This window comes from Hyperoodon ampullatus (genome assembly GCF_949752795.1).
Source record: "Hyperoodon ampullatus genome assembly, chromosome: 4".
Lineage (NCBI taxonomy): Eukaryota > Metazoa > Chordata > Mammalia > Artiodactyla > Ziphiidae > Hyperoodon > Hyperoodon ampullatus.
The window spans coordinates 164,381,089-164,402,644 of NC_136917.1; the positions used below are offsets into that span (position 1 = coordinate 164,381,089).

At 38.4% G+C, this 21,556-nt stretch overlaps 1 protein-coding gene across 1 annotated transcript in view; it reads left to right on the plus strand.

Annotated features, from left to right (window-relative positions):
* The window catches only part of DNAH5 (dynein axonemal heavy chain 5), a gene marked incomplete at its 3' end in the record, with an annotated part of 240,126 nt that overhangs the window by 21,217 nt on the left and 197,353 nt on the right, over positions 1–21,556 (plus strand). Inside the window, exons 6-16 of the mRNA XM_079701862.1 lie at positions 238–375; positions 1,145–1,321; positions 2,274–2,387; positions 3,342–3,449; positions 6,029–6,151; positions 6,824–7,039; positions 10,639–10,746; positions 14,559–14,644; positions 15,282–15,603; positions 17,133–17,339; positions 21,085–21,256. Coding sequence (XP_079557988.1) covers positions 238–375; positions 1,145–1,321; positions 2,274–2,387; positions 3,342–3,449; positions 6,029–6,151; positions 6,824–7,039; positions 10,639–10,746; positions 14,559–14,644; positions 15,282–15,603; positions 17,133–17,339; positions 21,085–21,256 — 1,771 coding nt within the window. The remainder of the gene's footprint in view (positions 1–237; positions 376–1,144; positions 1,322–2,273; positions 2,388–3,341; positions 3,450–6,028; positions 6,152–6,823; positions 7,040–10,638; positions 10,747–14,558; positions 14,645–15,281; positions 15,604–17,132; positions 17,340–21,084; positions 21,257–21,556) is intronic.

Sequence of the window (21,556 nt, forward strand, 5' to 3'; positions counted from 1 at the left end):
CTCTCTCTAGTTCACTGTTTTTTGACCCAAAATTTGACCTCAGAACCAATCACCTCTACTGGTGTGCTCAATGCAATATGTCTCACTGTGTTTTCAAGGACATTTCTCAGGGAGCAGATAGTTTACACTAGAGAGAATCCCCTTAAAATCCTTCTGGATCAGTCAGAAGTGTGTGTGTTTGTGTGTGTGTGTGTTAAAAATAGCATCATCTGATTATTTAACTTTCATATTAATTAGGTGAACCTTCAGAAGTGTGACATATTTGAACTGAAAACCCTGAAGGAACCTCTAGACTACTTGACTCTAGCTAATAACCCTGAGACTTTGGAAAAAATAGAAGGTTGTATGAAAGTATGGATCAAACAAACAGAGCAGGTAATTTTCAGAAACCAAACATCAGAAACTAGCTATCTGAACACTGACTAGTTCAGATGCCATGTTACTGAACCAGCCAGTGGAAGAAGGTATGTCACATCCCATTCCCATTTGCCTAAGTATTTTACCACAAGTCCCTAACAAGGTGAAAGGTTTAATGCAATTTTAATTTATAGTCATTAGTTAAGAGATAGTAAGAATTCTAGGAGATGAAAGTAAATAACTTTATATACTCATATAACTAAATGAGTACACTTGGCCAATTTTTTTTCTGAAAGGTGTAAGTTACTTTGGAGAGAATCTCTCTGTAGAAGTACAAGAAGCTTTCTAATTCAGTGTGTCCTCCAAAACAAAGCTCAAGACTTAACCTTTAAAAAAATATTTTCAGAAAAGTCCCAAGTGAAGTTGGATGTTACATCAATAAGGAAGCATAATGGAAATTAGCCATGAGGGCTTTCCAAGGTTATTGTTCTCTGAGCTTCTAAGTGAATAGCCAAGGAAACTTTCTGAGGTCACGTCCTCCGAAAGTTCATGAAAGCTCCTTAAACAAGTAGTTTTCAGTTAGAATGAGTCGACTAAATTTTTGTTGAAATTTAAAAAATGGATACATGTTAGGTTAGTAAAAGGCTGTCATTTGAAGCATGCAAATGAACAAAAATATATCACGATTCAGATAGCAGAATTTACTTCTTTCCTTATATTTTGCTTATGTATAACTTTTATATCTCCAGCCCTACTCACTGGTTCATGGCCTTCTGTGCACTTGCAGGTCCTTGCTGAAAACAATCAGCTACGAAAGGAAGCGGATGACCTTGGGCCCCGAGCAGAGTTGGAGTACTGGAAAAAAAGACTGTCTAAATTTAACTACCTTCTGGATCAGTTGAAGAGCCCAGATGTGAAGGCTGTGTTGGCAGTGCTTGCTGCATCCAGGTCGAAAGTCCTGAAGGTTGCTTTTTGCTTTATGAAGTGGGAATGAAATTTCTGTATGCATATGTCATGGAGTAATTAGGAACAGAAAAATGTCATTCTACCTCTATGAAAACAACTTTAAGATTGGCTTATACTGTCCTTTTATAATTTTGGATACTGTGGAGATAGCCTTTGAATGAAAGGTATTTGTTGGCTGGTGTACATGTATGTATATGTATTATTAGAGGGCATTGCAAGTCATTAAGATGTAACATAATAACATGATTATATATATATTATGAATTCAGACCAACGAGAAGTAGTAATAATGAAACCTTACCTTATCTATTTTTTTTTTTTTTTTTTTTTTTAGCGCTGGTGTATTTGTTTTATATCCCTGTGTAACAAATTACCCCAACACTTAGCCACCTGAAACAACAAACATTATCTCATAGTCTGTGGGTCAGGGATTTGGGTGCAGCTTAGCTTGGAGTATCTGACTTGAGATCTATCCTGAGGTTGCAGTCAGGGTGTTGGCTCATCTGAGGGCCTGACTGGGATTTGCTTCCAAGTTGCTTATGTGATTGTTGTGGGATTCAGTTCCTTGCTGGCTGTTGGCTGGAGACTCCCTTCAGTTCTTTACCATAGACAATATGGGAGTGAGGTGCAAAATGGATTCAGCAGTCTGTGGAGGAGAAAGGGTGTAGGTTTAAATGGAGGTGCTGCCCTCTTGAGGCTTTGTCCTAGTTATTGAATAGATGTCATAAGAGAAGGCCTGGAAGAGATACCTTTGAAAATTTTGTCAAAAAATTTAAATTGCTCTTCAGTGTGGCCATGTCCCCCACCCCTCTGGATTCAGTTTGATGTGAGATGCATAGGGCAGACTGAAAGTCTGACCCATGGGACTTGTGATGACTTTTAGCAGCTGTTATAGTGGAATTTCCTCTATTAATAATTGCATTACAATTTCTTTCCTGTACTGTGCTTAGACTTGGCGGGAGATGGATATTCGAATCACTGATGCAGCTAATGAAGCAAAGGACAATGTCAAATATCTGTACACACTTGAGAAATGCTGTGACCCCTTGTACAGTAGTGACCTTGTGAGTTAGAAATTTCTACTCCCTTGGTCTACTGATGACCCTTTCGCACTAACTGAATTGAGTGTGGAGTTTTGGTTCGTGAATATTACAGTCTGTTGGAAAAGTCTTAGAAACTTCTTTTTATTCTTAAGAAAGTTATATATATATATATTTTTTTCTATCTACTTCTGTGTCTCTCACTATACATATATATATAATATTTATATCATATATCTGTCTATCTAGCATCTGTTTATCTATCCAGATAAGATGGACGGACATGCGACGTTATATTCTATTTTATTTTATTTTTTATTTTTATTTATTTATTTTTTTTTGCCGTACGCGGGCTTCTCACTGTTGTGGCCTTTCCCGTTGCGGAGCACAGGCTCCGGACGCGCAGGCTCAGCGGCCATGGTTCACAGGCCCAGCCGCTCCGTGGCATGTGGGATCCTCCCGGACCGGGGCACGAACCTGTGTCCCCTGCATCGGCAGGCAGACTCTCAACCACTGCGCCACCAGGGAAGCCCGCGACGTTATATTTTAAAAACATTTATTGCATATTCCATTTCCTATTAAATATTGCAGTTGACATCCTGGACTGTACTCAAACAACTGTGGGAAGAGTTATTGGCTGATTGTTTTTCTTCTTCTTTTTTTTTATATTTTAACTTTAGGATGTGCCTGTTTTTATTTATTACAAAATTAACTGTTAACACAACTTCCTTGTCCATAACAGAAAGTTAGTGTTTCTTGCATTGAAACAAAATTTGATTAACTGTGTGTGACTAAATAATAAAAATAAAATTACCCCTAAATATATTCTATTTATGTAGAGTGATAGATAATATTTTAAAAATTTAAATAAAAACCTTTTACCTAAATTTTATTCTAATGAAGTAGGAAGGATTAGCCTATTGGAATTTTGCTGAGTTTGATATCTGTTTCCCTGAAAACTTTTGTGATGTTTTCCAGATGTCCATGATTGATGCTATTCCTACACTTATAAATGCAATTAAAATGATCTATAGTATCTCTTATTACTATAACACCTCTGAGAAGATCACGTCTCTGTTTGTAAAGGTAAGTGCATAGCATAGAGTCCATGGTCACTTAGATTTCTTTGCCAATGGTTAATTTTTTTTTTTTAATAATTAGAAATTACCTTGGGACTTCCGTGGTGGTCCAGTGGTTAAGAATCCGCCTTCCAATGCAGGGGACGTGGGTTTGGTCCCTGGTCAGGGACCTAAGATTCCACATGCTCTGGAGCAACTAAGCCTGCACACTCTAGAGCCCACAGGCCACAACTAGAGAGCCCATGTGCCACAACTACCGAGCCTGCATGCCACAACTAAAGAGCAGCCTGCGCACCACAACTAAGACCCAACACAGCCAAAAATAAATAAATAAATATTTTTGAAAAACCCATAAATCTTTTTTTTAAAAAAGAAATTACCACATTGGTGCAATCCAATGTCTATGTACCCTACAATTAAAAAAAAGCTTAATCTCTCAATAGAGAGAGGAGGCTGATTCTAGCAAATCATAAGGCATTATTTCCCGAAGTAATTATTATAGTAAATATTGTATTATTTATATAATAAAAATGAAAGAAAGATTCTTTTTAGAAATTCTTTCCTTATTTTATTTAGCACATGATTTCTATCTATTGGGTAAATTTTAATTAAGAAAAACTATATTTAACTGGCTATCTTCAGTTTCATAGTTTATGTGCCACTGTTCCAAATTTATTTGATGCCACAGTTGTTTACTTGGTGTTATTAGAACAGTAATCATGGTAGTAAAAGCCACTTGCAATGTTCCAGTAATCCATAAAGCAATTATAATGATTCTGCCAAAAACCATAACGATGTTTAAACCTTATGTCCTAACTCATAAGTGTTTTATGGTGAGCATTGTTGCTTTTTCCCAGTTTTGAACAGTCTCTAAGAAGTAAATGACTTTTTCATTATCAAGGTGAAAGTTTTAAATGTTGTATTAAAATAGAGGCATTTTTGACTCGTCAGGACTGTGTTGTGAATACTAATGCAGTAAGAGGCATGATTCTTCCCGGGAATAGGGACATCCAGCCTTGAGAGCTTGACGGGAAACTTCCTCTGCTCTCGTACTCAGGAAGAAAGGAGGGGAATCCACAAGACCCTTTTCCAACTTCTTCACATGTTAATGTTCTGTTGGGGTCAGGAGGGGTATTCCCTGAGAAGAAGACTCAAAAGTCAATTTGTGTTATTACTCCAGGTTTCATGCATTTGCAAGGCTTATTTTGGAACATAATTGTGAAACCACCATTTCTCTCATTTTCAAAAACCTTTCATTATGAAAAATTTGCAGCAGATACAAAAGGAAAGAGAATTGTATGTACATGTACATGTTACCCAGATCATCAACTATCAACACATGGCCGATTTTGTTTCACCTAACCTTTGCACTGCAAATCCCAGACATCATGTCATTCCATACTTACAGTATAGACCTCTAGTTTTCCTTTTAATTTATTAAAAAATCACCAAAAGAATTCTGAAGTCTTTTTTTTTTTTAAGTTTGGAGGGATAAATAAAATGTTGGCAGTTATACACGTTATCTTTACTCTTTTCTCTGTTGCCTTCTGCTTTTGACATTTCTGCTACAGATCATGGTGGCATGAAATGATCAGGGTGGACAATTCGTTTCATGGCACTTGTAAACTGTGAGTTAGATTTTAGAGCTGGCTGCCGAAGAAGGAGATGGGGGGAAGCTCTTGACAGCTTTTAGGTAGGGAAGTTAATCCCTTCTTTTTTTTTTTTTTTTTTTTGCGGTACGTGGGCCTCTCACTGTTGTGGCCTCTCCCATTGCGGAGCACAGGCTCCGGACACGCAGGCTCAGAGGCCATGGCTCACGGGCCCAGCCGCTCCGTGACATGTGGGATCTTCCCGGACCGGGGCACGAACCCGTGTCCCCTGCATCGGCAGGCGGACTCTGAACCACTGCTCCACCAGGGAAGCCCGTGAATCCCTTCTTGGTTGGTTAAGATGTTCATCCTGCATTAACACAGGGGTCTAAATTGGCAATTTTCTGTAGTGCTTCCAGCTCTGTGATTTTACAAATGATTTTGATAATAGATGTGTAGAACTTAAAAAGTTGAACAGATAGAAGCAGAGAGTTAAAATGGTGGTTGCCAGGGTCTGGGGGAGTGTGGAACATGGGGAGATGTTGGTTAAAGGCTACAAACTTTGAGTTATAAGGTGACTGAGTTCTGGGATCTAATGTACAGTATGGTGACTATGGCTAATATTGTATTGTACACTTGAAAATTGCTAAGAGAGCAGATCTTAAGTTTTCTCAACACACACACACAATAGTAATTATGTGAAGTGTTGGATGTGTTAATACTTGATTTTTCTAATCATTTCATTATGTATATGTATATCAGGCCTCACATTGTACACCTTAAATATATACAATTTTTGTTCATCAATTTTACTTCAATAAAGCTGGAAAAAAAGAGGGTTAGTGCTTGATCATAGTTGTGATGGAAAAACAATAAATCCAAAGATTTATTTACAGATTTTACACTCTGAGAGGTAGGAGAGCTAAGGACCCTTTAGCCCAATTTATGTTTGATGGCTGCTTAACATACTTGACATAATTTTATTGGAAAATTCCAGGTGACCAATCAGATGATATCTGCCTGTAAAGCCTATATTACCAACAATGGAACTGCTTCAATCTGGAGCCAACCACAGGATGTTGCTGTGGAAAAAATATTATCTGCAATTAAACTTAAGCAGGTAACAGTCAACTTGATAATATATTTAGATTTTTTATTATTTTTACATTGTTTTTTGCCAATGCATCTTAAATCATTTAGCAGTTATCATATTAGTGGTTGCTAAAAAGAATGGTAATCTTTTACTGTTAAGAAAACTTGGATGTTAATAAATCAGTCCCCCACATTTGTTCACTTACTTTATCCTTTTTGGGGGCCTGCTGTGTGCCAACACCACACTAAGTACTAGAGATACAAAGATGAAGTAGTTTTCCTTAAGCTTCTTGTAGACGAACGGAGAGATACACAGAGAGTTAGGCTTCTACTAACACAGTGGGACCCATGGGGAAAGGCTGCATCTTTGAGTCACCTTATGAATAATTAGGAGTCTGAACTTCCCTGGTGGTCCAGTGGTTAAGACTCCACGCTTCCAACGCAGGGTGCATGGGTTTGATCCCTGGTCAGGGAAGTTCTGCATGCCATGTGGCCAAAAAGAAAAAAAAAAAAATTAGGAGTTTGCTAGGTTGGGGGATGGGAAAATATGACATCCCAGGCTGATGAAGGAGAAGCTACAGAGGCATGAAACTGAAAGGTTTTGTAATTCCACCCTAAATTTGCTGTCGCTTTCACTTAAGAGAATAAGGTTGATATCTTTGTTGTGTTCTCTTTCTTGTATTTTGGTTTTTACCTTAAGGAATACCAGCACTGCTTTCACAAGACCAAACAAAAGCTTAAACAAGATCCAAATGAAAAACAATTTGAATTCAGTGAGATGTATATTTTTGGAAAATTTGAAACTTTCCACAGACGTCTTGCCAAGATAATGGACATCTTTACGACCTTCAAGACATATTCAGTCCTACAAGATTCTAAGATTGAGGGAATGGAAAACATGGTCACTAAATACCAGGTACTGTATTTCAAAACTAAATTTGCTACCCTTATCCATAATAAAACGTTAATGTGTTATGCAAATGACTGTATTCAGAAAGCTTTAAATAATCAGTCTCTAATGTAAAAGATAAGCTCATGGCCCTTAAAAAATAAAGAAGTTAAATCTATTTGAGAATTGTGTAATGGTGCTAATATATTCTTTTCAGGTATGTGATTATGAGAATGACTTCCCTATAGCCTATAATTAATCATCATTAGCAAAAGCGTTTTCATTAGTAACACAAGAAAAATGTTTAAATATAACTTATTATTTCATTTATTAATGCAAGAAATATTTAATCAAGCATATACTGTGTGTCAGTCTCTCGTTGACCCTGAGTTCTGAGTGGTATCTGATTATATCTGCAGTTAAGCATTTTATATGGACCCATGTTAAAAAAAATAATAGGGATTGGATTTTATTTTAGCTCTACTATTCTTTTTTTTTTTTTTTTTTTTTGCGGTACGTGGGCCTCTCACTGTTATGGCCTCTCCCGTTGCGGAGCACAGGCTCCGGACGCGCAGGCTCAGCGGCCATGGCTCATGGGCCCAGCTGCTCAGTGGCATGTGGGATCTTCCCGGACCGGGGCACGAACCTGTGTCCCCTGCATCGGCAGGCGGACTCTCAACCACTGCGCCACCAGGGAAGCCCTAGCTCTACTATTCTTAATTATTTTGACTTTTGACAGCTTTATGTTGTAAGGATATATGTGTAACTAATCTTAGTTTTTAAAGTGGGCACAGGGATCTAATAATGTTTCGAAGATTTTTAAAAAACAGTTTACAAACACGATGTGCTTTACATTCTTAATGTGGATATAGTCAGTTTTTTCTTGTTTGGGGACAGTGACACTAAACCTTAATTTTTTTTTGTACTTGAATTTGAAAAGGATCATATACTTTACTGTCACTCATTGATTTTTCTACTCTAACAGTTTAGGTCGATATAAGAAATCTTTTCATTTCCTGAGTATATCAGATTTGGGGAGAGAAAAAGAAAAAACCTTTTCTATATATATATAGAAAGTTCTGCTTCTGAATCATCACATGGTTATTTCCCCCTTGGCCTCTAGATCTTGATTTATATGACCCTCTCAGTTAAGTTTTCCTTGAGCTCTGTTTCACCTCAGTCACTCTATGTTACTTATTTTATCACTGTCTGCAATTATCCTGTTCATTTATTTGTGACTTACATAGATTCCCACCCTCTATATATAGTGGGAAATATTTTAGGTGAGCTGTATGTTATCTGCAAGGTGGATAATCTGTTCTTTGAAACTGACAGTTTTGCAAGACAAAGATGGAATATGTCCATTTAGTTTTCAGCTTGGAATCTAGTTAATTTTTATTCTTAATGAAAAAATAACTTTGGAGCACATTTCAAAGTTTATCTTTGAAGGAGAAGTTGAACTGTACATCTAAATGCAGATAAAGACTATTCTAACCTGATAAAAATACTGGGAAGAAAAATTGCTTTCAAAATCTAAAGTGAAATACTGATTAAAATGGATGTACCAGAAGGTAGTGAGGTAAAATGTAGATGGTTCATGAAAGTGTCAGGTGAGATTTTCGTGTATTAGAACCAATGTGAGAAGCTCAAAGTGCGGCCATGGAAATGAAACTCAGGCTCCTTGTGTGGATTCAGGGCCCTGTCCACCCCTCTGGCCTCCTCACCTGCTTCTCTTCTCCTCATTCAAAGTACTCCAGACACAGGCCAGATCACTTCAGCCTACCTTAGGGCTTGCAGAGCCTTTTTTCTGGAAAGTTCTGCCTCTGAATCATCACATGGTTATTTCCTCCTTGGCCTCTGGATGTTGATTTATATGACCCTCTCAGTTAAGTTTTCCTTGAGCTCTGTGTCACCTCAGTCACTCTATGTTACTTATTTTATCACTGTCTGCAATTATCCTGTTCATTTATTTGTGACTTACATAGATTCCCACCCTCTCTCCCCGACGGAGGCTGTAAATTCCCGAGGGCAGGGATGTTTCTTTGTTCTGTTCATTTCTGTATCTTCCAAGTCCGCTGGCATATAAGAGGTGTGCAATAAATATCTGTCAAGTAAATGATTTAGTAGATTGAGTTTGATTAGTTAGTTTAAAGGTCATGATTAATCAGCTTATTTACTTAATACTCTTAAGTGACCATTAAATCCAATCACAGAGCAGAATTTTCTAAGGGCCGCAAATCTTTTAAAATATAACTTTAAAATGTAGGAATGTAGCTTTTCCATACTTCTTTTACACATTTCCTATAACATGATGGGTAGCATTATAACATTATATATACACAGTTTCTGAATAGACCTAATTTTGTAGTTATACGGCATGAAAGATTAGGTTGTTTTAACTTGTAAACTTGATTCAAGAAGTTATGCAGCTTATACGCTCTTGTCTATTGGGAGACTTGAGGTGATGTTTAAATGGAAATATCTTTGAAGAAGCGTTTGTGGAAGCTGGCCCAACATTCTTCATAAAGATTATATGCCTGTGTCAACAGTGTGGGCACCCGAGTTTGAGAACGGCTTAGTACCTGGTTAAGAATGATCACAGAGCATTAGAACTCATTATTCAGAGCAAACAAAACTTTGGATAATAGTATTTTCCAGAAGATGAGTTACCTAATTTGCACTGTTATAGTCACAGACTGCAGCTTTGGAGGAAGCAATTAATTCTAGAGATTCTTTAAATAGTAGATTATGGTTTGCTATTTTATTTAGGACATTTGAGGCTTGGAAGATAGTTTTTCATCCGTAGATGTTATAATATAACTGCGCTCTTCCTAAATTGTTTGTATTCTGTTAAAGTCATTTATTTTCTGAGAAGACAAACTTTTCAATGAAAAATATTTTAGTAAATTCTACTTTGGGCTTGCTTCCTTCCTTCCTCCCTCCCTTCCTCCCTCCCTCCCTTTCTTTTGGCTGTGTCAGGTCTTAGTTGCAGCACGTGGGATCTTAGTTGAGGCATGTGAGACCTTCACTTGCGGCGCACGGACTTCTCTCTAGTTGTGATGTGCGGGTTTTCTCTTTCTCTAGTTGTGGCGTGCAGCCTCCAGGGTGCATGGGCTCTGTAGTTGCGGCACGCAGGCTCTCTAGCTGAGGCATGTGAGCTCAGTAGTTGTGGCATGAGGGCTTAGTTGCGTCGCGGCGTGTGGGATCTTGGTTCCCCACCAGAGATCGAATGTGCGTCCCCTGCGTTGCAAGGTGGATTCTTTATCACTGGGCCACTAGGGAAGTTCCCTGGGCTTCTTGTTTTTTTCATTACTTCCGATGTAATTTGTAAGAATTTTTAGACAGAACATCTTTCCTACTTTTCAGGTGAGGTTTTTATTTGATATTTTTCTTCAGAAATACATAAAGTCTCATGAAAATGTTTTCCAAATGATATATTTGAATGCATTAGGCAATATTATACTACCTGTAATATACATGAAGCAATGAGAATAATTAAAGAAATAAGGCTCCACTTAAGTTGATTTTTGGGGAATAATCGCACAGGTTCTATATTTAAAGGTCATATTTACCTAAGTAATGCAAGAATATTGAAATATTGTCTTATTTCTTTCATAACATTTCAGGGTATTGTTGCCACCATAAAGGAAAAGGAATATAATTTCTTAGACCAGCAGAAAATGGATTTTGAGCAGGATTATGAAGAGTTTTGCAAGCAGACTAATGACCTTCACGTAGGTTGGATAATAAGACTCCTGTTGACAGTCTGGTGTTTATTTTTTCCGTTCTGTGTAATGCTGCTTATCATTACCCCTTCAGAAGGGAGAGGCATCTTCCTCATGGAGGCGACCGATAGCAAGCTTGGCCTGCATTTTATGATTTCAGATGAATGACTGAAGGCTCTTTTTCATGGATTAAAGGGTCATAAATATAGCTTTGGGTAATGATCTGTGATCACAGACTTCTGCATGTGTTCCATCTTAGATCTTAGAAAATTAACTTTTATCTTCTGTTGAAACAGCGTTATTAGAATATAGAGATTTGTTGCCATTTGTTTGTTACTCTAGCAATGACTATGACCAGAGGTAGCTTGAGCAAATAAATGATCAGCAATGCCTGGCAGATCTCAAAGGCAGGGTTACAGCTGGCCTTGAGACAGTGGTACCAGGACCGGCTCAGCACCTGGACCCCTCTTGGTCTCGAAGCCGCATTCTCTCTTCCTTTTCTTGTCCCTCCTCCCACCCCAGACCAGCCCACAGGAGCAGCATATGGCTGTCAGCGGCTTCTGAGAACATATCACGGAACCAGCCTCATCTCCAAGTTCCTAAGGAAAAGCTTGGGTTAGCCAGTTCTAATGTGGTGCCTTGCCCTGGACCTGTTAACTGTGGGGTCATATGGTAAAAGCAGAGGGGATGAGACCCACGTGCGTGGTTGGGAGTGTTTATTATCAGATGGGGAGAACCAGGGAGGGTAAGATTGGGAGACAACCTAATAGGTGTCCACTATAATCAGCATGCAGACTTCTTTCCATCCCAGTGAGATCTAAAGTGTGCACCTTTCTGATTATTAAAGGAAAATGGTCATTCTGTTTCTTCTTTTCCAGAATTTTTGGTTTGAAATAAATTTATACACTTCAAGGGAAAAAGAGCTCCAAAGCATTTCTGGAGGGATGAGTTCAGTCTAGGACTCATAATAAAACTAGCTAATTCTATGTGTCAGGTCTGTTCTAAGCACTTTATAGATGTTAATTCATTTAATACTCACAATAATCTGATACAGTGGGTGCTTTTATTACCCTCTTTTTGTAGAGGAGGAGACCGAGGCACAATGAGGTTAAGTGACTTGCCCAAAGTCACAGAGATGACAAGTGGTAGGCAGTCTGGCTCTAGGATTCAAGTTTTAAACCATTATGCTATAAGACGCGTTTCAGGTGATGGGAAGATAGAGTGCCAGTAATAATTTAAGCACTGATCTCTTTTGGGGGCCAATTCAGACGTAAGAGTGTGGATCTTGATCTCTTGTTGATGGGCGGTGGCAGATCCTGAGTCTGTGCTCCACGGTCAGTGTTTGTTTGTCAAATCTTCATTTGTGTGTCCTAGCAGTTTCTGATCACGTGGTACTTCAGTAGTTTGTATGTGGGATATAGGTAGATGGTGAACACCTTGAGGGCAGGAATTGCATTCATTCCTATTTATGTCTCCAAGGCCTAGGGGATAGGACCTTATGTTTCTGGAGAGCAAAGAATGTTTGCTGAATTAGTGTATGAGTTGAGAATCAATAAGGAGTAGATTGCTAAGTGAAATAAGTCAGGCAGAAAAAGACAAATACTGTGTGATATCACTTATATATGGAATCCAAAAAAATACAACAAATTAGTGAATATAACAAAAGAGAAGCAGACTCACAGAAATAGAGAACAAATTAGTGGTTACCAGTGGGGAGAGGGAAGAGGGGAGGGGTAGGGGACTAAGAGGTATAAACTATTGGGTATAAAATAAGCTACAAGGATATATTGTTCAACATGGAGAACATAGCCAATATTTTATAATAACTATAAATGGAGTATAACCTTAAAAAATCACATCCCAGTCCCACATATATCAGGGGTATCAGATCTGAAAAAAAGCACAGGTTTTACTTTAAATGGAACATAAACGAAATAACCCAATAAAATGTTTATTTTAAGAAAAAAATGGAAAAGAAAGATAATTACTAAGGTAGCAAAGAAATAAGAACTAGATTTATTGCAATTAAACATGCATTTACTGTACATTATTTATGTATTAGACTTCTATGCTGTAGCTTATGGATACAGAAATAAATCAAGTTGATTTGCCCTCAGGAATCACATCAGACATGTGATATGATTGAAATATAAGTACATATACATTAGAACAGAGTAATGAATATATTATTTAAAAAGGGCAAATAGTGGCTAAAATGGCTAATTATAAAAGTATAATATTCTGATATTGTACTGGGAAATAAGGATCCAAAGATAAGTTGACATATTCCAAAGAAGTTCTAAAGAAACTTATATGGGGAACAGACCTGCAAAACATTACATAGACTCTGAGAACTGCTACAGCCCATAAGGTAGGGTGTGAACCTAGGAGAAAAACAGTTCCATACTGTTGCCTGACTGGGATTAGGAAAGGCTCCAGAGAGGAGGCCTTGCTTGGTGTGAGAACATGATTGATGTTTTCTAAGTAAATGGAGTGGAAATGAGTGTAATGGGAAGACCGCTTCAAGACTGTGCCACTTTTTAATCATACTGAGAATATAATTTTATAAATGTTTTAATTAAAGTCTGATTTTTAAGCACTAGTTATAGATATTAATTCCCATTCTTCTTGAATTTTTTTTTAATTCAACACTTTTATTCATTTTGTCTTCCATCTCAAAAATGGTCCACTCCTCTCCTTGGTTTGCTGACCAGTTTTCCTCTGACTTCTTTTTCCCTTTCTCCATCCACTTTCTCTTAACTAACCTTTTTACACTCTCTCCTTTAAATAATTCACACACTGTCATGAATTCAGCCTTTGTTTCTGTAAAACTGGGGGGCATATACTGACCTTTCCATGACTCTGGATGTAGTGAGCAGAGGTGATGAGTCTTGGAGACGGAATGGAGAAAACTAGTAACTGTGGCATCTCCAAGATGTGAGACTGGAGGGTGTGTGTGTGTGGGAGCACGAGATATACTGTACATGAGTGATTTGGATCAGGGTTGTGTCCAGGGATCTGCTGTCAAGGGCATCAGGGCCCGGGATCCTGTCCAGATTTTGGGCTCATGCTTATACTAATAGCAAAGAAATGCAGCACGTTAGAACCAGGTGGGCCATTGGAAGTCTAGAAGGATATTGTCTCCAGTGGGCAAAGTAAGGCACTGTTTAGTAAAGGACCAGCGTTTGAGGTGGCAAGCCGCCTTAGGAAAAACTGAGTAGGGCCAGAGAGCCCAGAACTAAGAGGACTAGAAGATTCCACACCAGACTCCAAAAGACTGAAAGAATGGACCTAAGGCTCAGAGAGAAAAGAAGACTAAATTGAGGGCTTAGCTGTTCATGAAGAGCCCAGTGTAGGCCTTTGTGAAGCCATAAGTTAGAAAAGCAAGGAAAACCAGGTCCAAGCGTTAGGGCTCAGTAAATATTTACTGTGTCTCAAGTTCTGTATAGTTTATACTCAGATATTTTTATGTCGTGAAAAAATTTGAGTGTTTATTTAGATAGGCTAACTGTACAGTTCTTCAGTGCAAGAAGATTTCTGGCTCCTAAGATGTGATGTTTGTGGAAGAAATATCTGGTCCAGTATCCCTGGGGCCTGCCATGGCACCAAACCCTATGACTGCTCTGGCCTTCAAGTCCCTCTTTGTTCTGGCTTCTGGACATTTATCTTTCTTTAAGCTTAGATGAGTGTTATATTCTCTGTTATACTTTGTCCTATATTGTATGTGTTTGCAGAGATGGGGAGCTCTTTTATCTTGTTGCTAAGTAGAATTTTTTGCAATACTAATTCATTGTTCATAATCAGACTTTATTCTGTTTTAGAATGAGTTGCAGAAGTTCATGGATGTTATGTTTGAAAAGATTAAAAACACAAATCAAGCTCTAAGTATGTTAAAGAAATTTGAAAGGTAAAAATTTGAAAGACTTTTCTAAGTTCTATTTTCTAAATTGGGGTAATATGAACATGGGTTAGCTTACGTTATTATTGCTATTATTATTTCATATTCTAGTGGGAAGGAAATCCTCTCTTGACAATCTGAATAACAAGGCCACAGTTTTAAAGTTCTTCAGAGGATTAAGAGTTTGTTTTATTTCCTCTCAGCTTTGAAGTACCTTGTGACTGCCTATCATAATATCACTTAATGTTTAAGTAATTTGAAGAAACTCTTACCAAAAGTTTTGACTAGGTTTTAAGGATTGATACTATTTAAAAAAAAACAAAAAACAACACTAGGGAATTCCCTGGTGGTCCAGTGGTTAGGACTTTGCACTCTCATTGCTGAGGTCCCGGGTGCACTCCCTGGTCGGGGAACTAAGATCCCATAAGCCAAAAAAAAAACCCAAAAACAAACAAACAAACCAAAAAGCCATAACCTCTCTATTGTGATATGATTGACAGATTGATTCCATTTTGATTTTTTAATATGCTAACACAAATATTTCATTCTCTTCCATCAGCATATGTTTTTACAATAAGTCTTAATAAATAAGATTTCTCAGTATCATCCCATTAATTCAAGCCTTTCACTTAAAAAAAAAATTCAGATTGAATATACCTGATCTTGGAATTGATGACAAATACCGGTGTATCCTTGAGAACTATGGGGCTGACATCGATATGATCTCGAAGCTGTATATGAAGCAGAAAGACGATCCTCCTTTGGCTCGAGACCAGCCTCCCATTGCTGGGAAGATTCTGTGGGCCCGACAGCTCTTCCACCGGATTCAGCAACCGATGCAGCTTTTCCAGCAGCACCCGTCTGTGCTCCAGACGGCAGAAGCCAAGCCTGTGATTCGCAGTTACAACAGGGTGGCCAAGGTCCTCCTGGAGTTTGAGGTTCTCTACCACAGGGCATGGCTTCAGCAAGTGAGTCTCTGCATGTATGCTCTTCAAAGACGTCTCCATAAGAGTTTATAAACTGCTAGCATTGGGCAGTTTTATTCCCAAAGAAAGTTGAGTTTGTGGGTATTTTATAAGACGGGGTTGGTTGACTCTAAGTAATCAGTCAAAGAGTGTAATATGTCCCTGAAGAAAAACAATAATTAATTTTGGAAAAAAGATCGTAAGCCAGGTAACAGAAACTCATTTTTAAAAAATAAAATTTTTATTTATTTATTTACTTTTTGGCTGCGCTGGGTCTTCGTTGCTGCGCGTGTGCTTTCTCTAGTTGCGGTGAGCGGGGGCCTGCTCTTCGACTTGGTGCGCAGGCTTCTCGTTGAGGTGGCTTCTCTTGTTGAGGAGCACAGGCTCTAGGCATGTGGGCTTCAGTAGTTGTGGCTCGTGGGCTCAGTAGTGTTGGCTCGTGAGCTCTAGAGCACAGGCTCAGTAGTTGTGGAGCACGGGCTTAATTGCTCCGCAGCATGTGGGATCTTCCCAGACCTCGACTCCAAGTCCCCTGCATTGGCAGGCGGATTCCTAAGCACTGCGCCACCAGGGAAGCCCCAGAAACTCATTTTTATTTGATTTATAAACTCCTAAGGAAGAAGATCCTGTTTATGGGATCCTGTACCTGGTTGATTAGGATTTCTCTTTCTTTTTTTTTCTCCATTGTGTCCGTGAACACTAGTATGCCTGTTAAACAAACTTTTAAATTTTATTTGGCCATACTAAGTTAATCAAATTATACTTCATACCCTACCAACACTTGTATTTCTTTGTAGATTGACAGGAAGTATTTTGGAGGATAAAATTCAGCCTAACAAGGACTCTAAAATGGTATCTCATTTTCCTAGTTCAAATTTTGGTGTCTGAATCAACAACAGAGATGTCTCTGTAGTGTTTTACCTTGCTTTTCTAGATAACTGAAGACTGAGCTTGGTAGGTTTCATGGAACTTTTATTAGGAAAAATAACTGGGTAGGCACGAAGGTATCGGGGAGTGAAGTGGCTTTTGAGAAGTCACCTTTATTGCAGTATCCACTTATCAGGTGTGAGAGATTCATGACCCAAGCACTTTGTTGAATTGACTGTACATCACCACCAAGAACTTGAAGACTCTTTCCTGAGAGTGAAGTTAGGAGAAGAGTGAGAGACCCCATTGACTTTAGTTTGAGAAGCTCAAATCCATGGAAGAAGATGTAATGACCTTCATTCCCAGAAATGGCCAAGCTAGATACCCCGTGTCTGCATTGAACTCTCTAAATAGTAACAGGGCTTCCCTGGTGGCACAGTGGTTGAGAGTCCGCCTGCCGATGCAGGGGACGCGGGTTCGTGCCCCGGTGCGGGAAGATCCCACATGCCGCGGAGCTGCTGGGCCCGTGAGCCATGGCCGCTGAGCCTGTGCGTCCGGAGCCTGTGCTCCGTAACGGGAGAGGCCACGACAGTGAGAGGCCTGCATACCGCAAAAAAAAAAAAAAAAAAAAAAAAAATAGTAACAATGTTGATCTCTTCTCACAGACTGAAGAAATTCGTGTAGGACTTGAGGCTTCTTTATTGGTGAAGGCTCCCGGCACAGGGGAATTGTTTGTAAACTTTGATCCTCAGATATTAACCTTATTTAGAGAAACAGAGTGCATGTCACAGATGGGTCTGGAAGTTTCACCATTTGCAGCTGCCGTTTTCCGGAAACGAGACGTATACAAGAAGAACTTCAGTAACATGAAGGTATAGTACTTTTATTTATTTTTTCCCTTCTTGGCTAGCCCCAGTGTGCATTAAAAAAAATCTGGTGGTGTGTCACTGTTGAGAAGCAGAAAGTGTCCAGTACGGCTGTAGTGGAATGACTGAGGCTAGAATGTAGAGTTGGCGAGGGCCAGGTCATCATAGAGCTTGTAAACCAAGGTTACACGTTTGAGTGCACCAGGAAGCCATTAGAGGAATCTGAGCAGGAGAAAAAGGCATGATGTCTTTTACAATAAAAATCATTCTTTCTGCTGGGTGAGGAACAGATTCTAAGGGGACAAGAAGGGTCAGTGTGAAGCTAGTTTGAGAGCTGTTGAACTGGTTCAGGATGGACATGATGGCAGCTTGAACTAGAATGCAGCAGAGTAGTAGATCAGTGAATTAGAGAATGATGTCAACAGGCAGGTTATGAGAGAACTCAAGGACGATCCCTTTGTTTTTGGTGTGAGCAGCTCAATGGAATTATTCAGTCGTTATGTTGGTTGTATTCTGCGCACATGTTCAGTAACATGCAGTGGCCCCAAATGGAAGTTCCACTCGTGGAGATGGCAAAGACTGGAACTGGCTTGTTTTGGGGGACAGAAAGGAATCAATAGCTCCCATCTTAAGTATAAGATGATTTTTAGAGATCAAAGTAGAGGTGTTATCCATGCAGATAGATATGTAAGTCTGGAGTTGAGTGGAGAAGTCAAAGTTGAAGGCATATTTTTGAGAGTTATTAGAATACAGTTGCTATTTAAAGTCATTGTCCTGCATGAGATTTCCGAGGAGGAGAATATAAAGAAGAGAGAGGGCCTACATCAAACCCTGAGTTGTCCCAATATTAACAGGTCTGATAGAAGAGGACAAATATGCTAGTAAAATTAAGGATTGGCCTTTGAGGCAGTTGGAAACCAAGTGTCAAGGAAGCCAAGGGTAAGAAAAACCTCAGGATGGAGGGAATGGTCACCAGTGACAAATGCTGCCCAGAGGATGCTCAGGATGAGGTCAGAGGTGCTACCACAATATATGACAACATGGGAACCATTGTTACAACTTTATAGTGGCCAATATCATAGGACAAGCCCTATAAGGCCACGCATTTGCATAATGCTTTACATTTCAAACCGTTTTCATATTCATTATTCCATTTGATATTTTCCACAGCCATGTTAGGTAATTGGAATAGAGTACTATTATAGTATTTTAGAGGTGACAAAACTGTGACTAAGAGAAATTAAATGACTTAGCCAAGGTCTCATAGCTAGTAAGTGGCAGAAGTAGGACAAGAACCCAAACTTGTAGTCTACTGTTTTCCCACTCTTTCATGTTATATTAAAAAGTTAATATTGGCAATGGACAGACATTCCTCAAATGTAAGCTCATCAAATACTAGTCAGAATGTTGGAATTCCCTTTTAGATTTTTCTTGGATGTTAGAAAAATAACTAAGTCAATCTACATATTTGTAAAGAAACAGTTAGTTTTACTATATATAAAATAGGTAAACAACAGGGACCCACTGTAGAGCACAGGGAACTATACTCAATATCTTGTAATAACCTATAATGGAAAAGAATCTGAAAAAGAATATATATATATGTGTGTGTGTATAACTGAATCACTTTGCTGTACATTTGAAACTAATACAACATTGTACATTAAATATACTTCAATAAAAAATAAATAAAAAAGGAAAAAGAAAGTAGTTATTTTTATTAAGAAACACTGTGTATCAGAATATAAAATTACTAATGGCAATTTTGTCCACAGAATTGCTGTTTCAGTTATCTGTTGCATGTAACAAACAATCCCAAAATACGGTGGCTTAAAGCAACCATTTCATTATACCTCATGATTCTGTGAATAAAGAATTTAAGCAAGGCTTGGCTAGGTGATCCTTCTGTTCCATGTGGCATTGACTAAGATTACTTAGTTCAATTGGCAGATGTTTGATCTGGAAGGTCCAAGAAGGACTCATTCTCTGGTTCTTTGGCGGGAATGGCTGGAAGTTTCACTCAGTTGGGGCTAAGGACTGGAGAGTCTATGTGAGCATTCCAGGATGGAGGCCTCAGGGTAGTAGAATTTCTTATAATGCAATTCAGGATTCCAACAGTGGGTGTTACAGTAAGCAGGGAGGAAGCCACATGGCCTTTTGGACAGCCTCAGATGTCTCATAGCATCATTTCTGTTGTCTTCTGTTGGGGTCCATAAGCCCACCCAGTTTCAAGGAGGGGGGGCATAGACCCCACCCCATTAAGGGAGGAGGGTCAAAGAATGTTTTAAAACCACCACAGCTGGAAATGACAATTCTAGCAAGTGAATTACCATCTGGGTGACATTTATTGTATCTTGAGGTTGAAAGCGTTAAAGGTTCCCACTCACTGCAAGTATCTGGTAAGAGCAGATCTATTGACATGTTTTGGGGACTATCTCATGTGTTGCTGAGTTATTGTGCTGAATATTTAACAGTTTTCAGGCTTCTACAGATATACTAAAGTAGCTGAGAGTTTGTTTTCTTCATCTGTTCCTTGGAAGGCAGTTCAAACTAGAAAGAGATGAGCCAGCATAGACTAATAGTTAGGAATACAGATTCTGAAGTCAATCTGGATTCAAAGCATTATCTTTGGGCAAATTACTTTACCCTTCTAAGCCTCAGTTTTTCATTTATAAAATGGATGAATAATACCTCCTAGATTAAAGGATTAAGGTAGGAAGTAAAAGGCCTGCTGGAGGCTGATTTAAGAATTGCTTCCCAAATAGAATAAGTGATGAACATTGAAATAAAGGTAAGCAGTGGATAAACGGTTCAGGAAATGTATAAGTAGCTGCTAATAGAACCATCAACATTAGGTGTTTCATGGAAATTGAAAGAATATTACAGAAATTGTGGAAAAGTATTAAATGAAGAAAGGATTATGTAGTCCAATGGGGAATGTTGAGTTTAACACAATTCACAAAGACTGTTGGGCTTCTTACTCCCTTCTTGCAATTTTCTCAGAATCATTACTATTAATTGTGACTGTCAAAGAAGGGAGATATTGTGTACAGTGTTTTCCAAACTTATCCACCCAGGGACCATTTTTCTTATAGAATCTCTTGTGGCTTGCATTTCAGTGTAAACACCTTGGGAAACAGCGATCTAACGACAAAGTAATACCCACACGCACATTACAAAGATGAGCTTAAAAACAATTGTATTTAAGAAGTGCATTAAAGTTGCTTTCTTATAATTAATTATTATTAATATTAACATTGCCATAAAAGGTAGGCTGGAAGTACTATCAGTCTTATTTAAATATGGTAACATGTGAACAAAATACTGACACAATTTAACATTATACAGCAGGTAAATTTCAATGGAGGACCATGAGTTTCTGATCACAAATGCTCGTTCTAATAACAGCTAGTTAATTAATCAGAGAAATATTGATTGATCATCTTCTATGTGCCAGGTACTGTTTCAGGCACATTGAACAAAGCAGACAACATTCTTGTCCTTTAACTTGCTCTGAAGTTCTTTTTCTCTCCTCCTCAGTCGTATTTTATTAGATTAGGAATTTGTATCTATGGAGAGATTTCTTGCCTGTTCTATTCTTATTATGTTTTGGCTGCTTTACTTGGCAGGCTGCTATTGGAGCCCTGCAACTGGACCCTAAATAAAAGTAATCATTTTGGATAAAAATGAGCTATTAATAGATATTCAAAGTGAGATATTATTTGATTACTTCACCTCTATTTCCCTGCAGATGATGCTGGCTGAATATCAGAGAGTGACGTCAAAAATGCCTCCCATTATAGAGCAACTGATGGTCCCTCATTTAGCAAAGGTGGATGAAGCTCTCCAGCCTGGCCTGGCTGCACTGACCTGGACATCACTGAACATTAAGATGTACTTGAAAAATGCTTTTGCAAAGATCAGTAAGTCTGTTTAAATGGTTATTATTTTTCAATTCAAAAGGCTGAGTTCTTAAGGTCTATTGTATAATTTCTTATAGATGTTGTGATATAAATAATGAAACAAGGAGTGAATTCTTAAGCTGTTCCCTAAGGAATTTTACCAAGTATATGAAGTCATTAATTTCCTGGAAACTATATATATTCAGGATTTAATTTTATCCCCAGAGGCTAACTACATTTTAAAATTATACTTACTGTTGGGCATTAGACTTTAAAGGAACTTCAGAGTCATTCAGCTTTTTACATTAATGTTAGTGTATT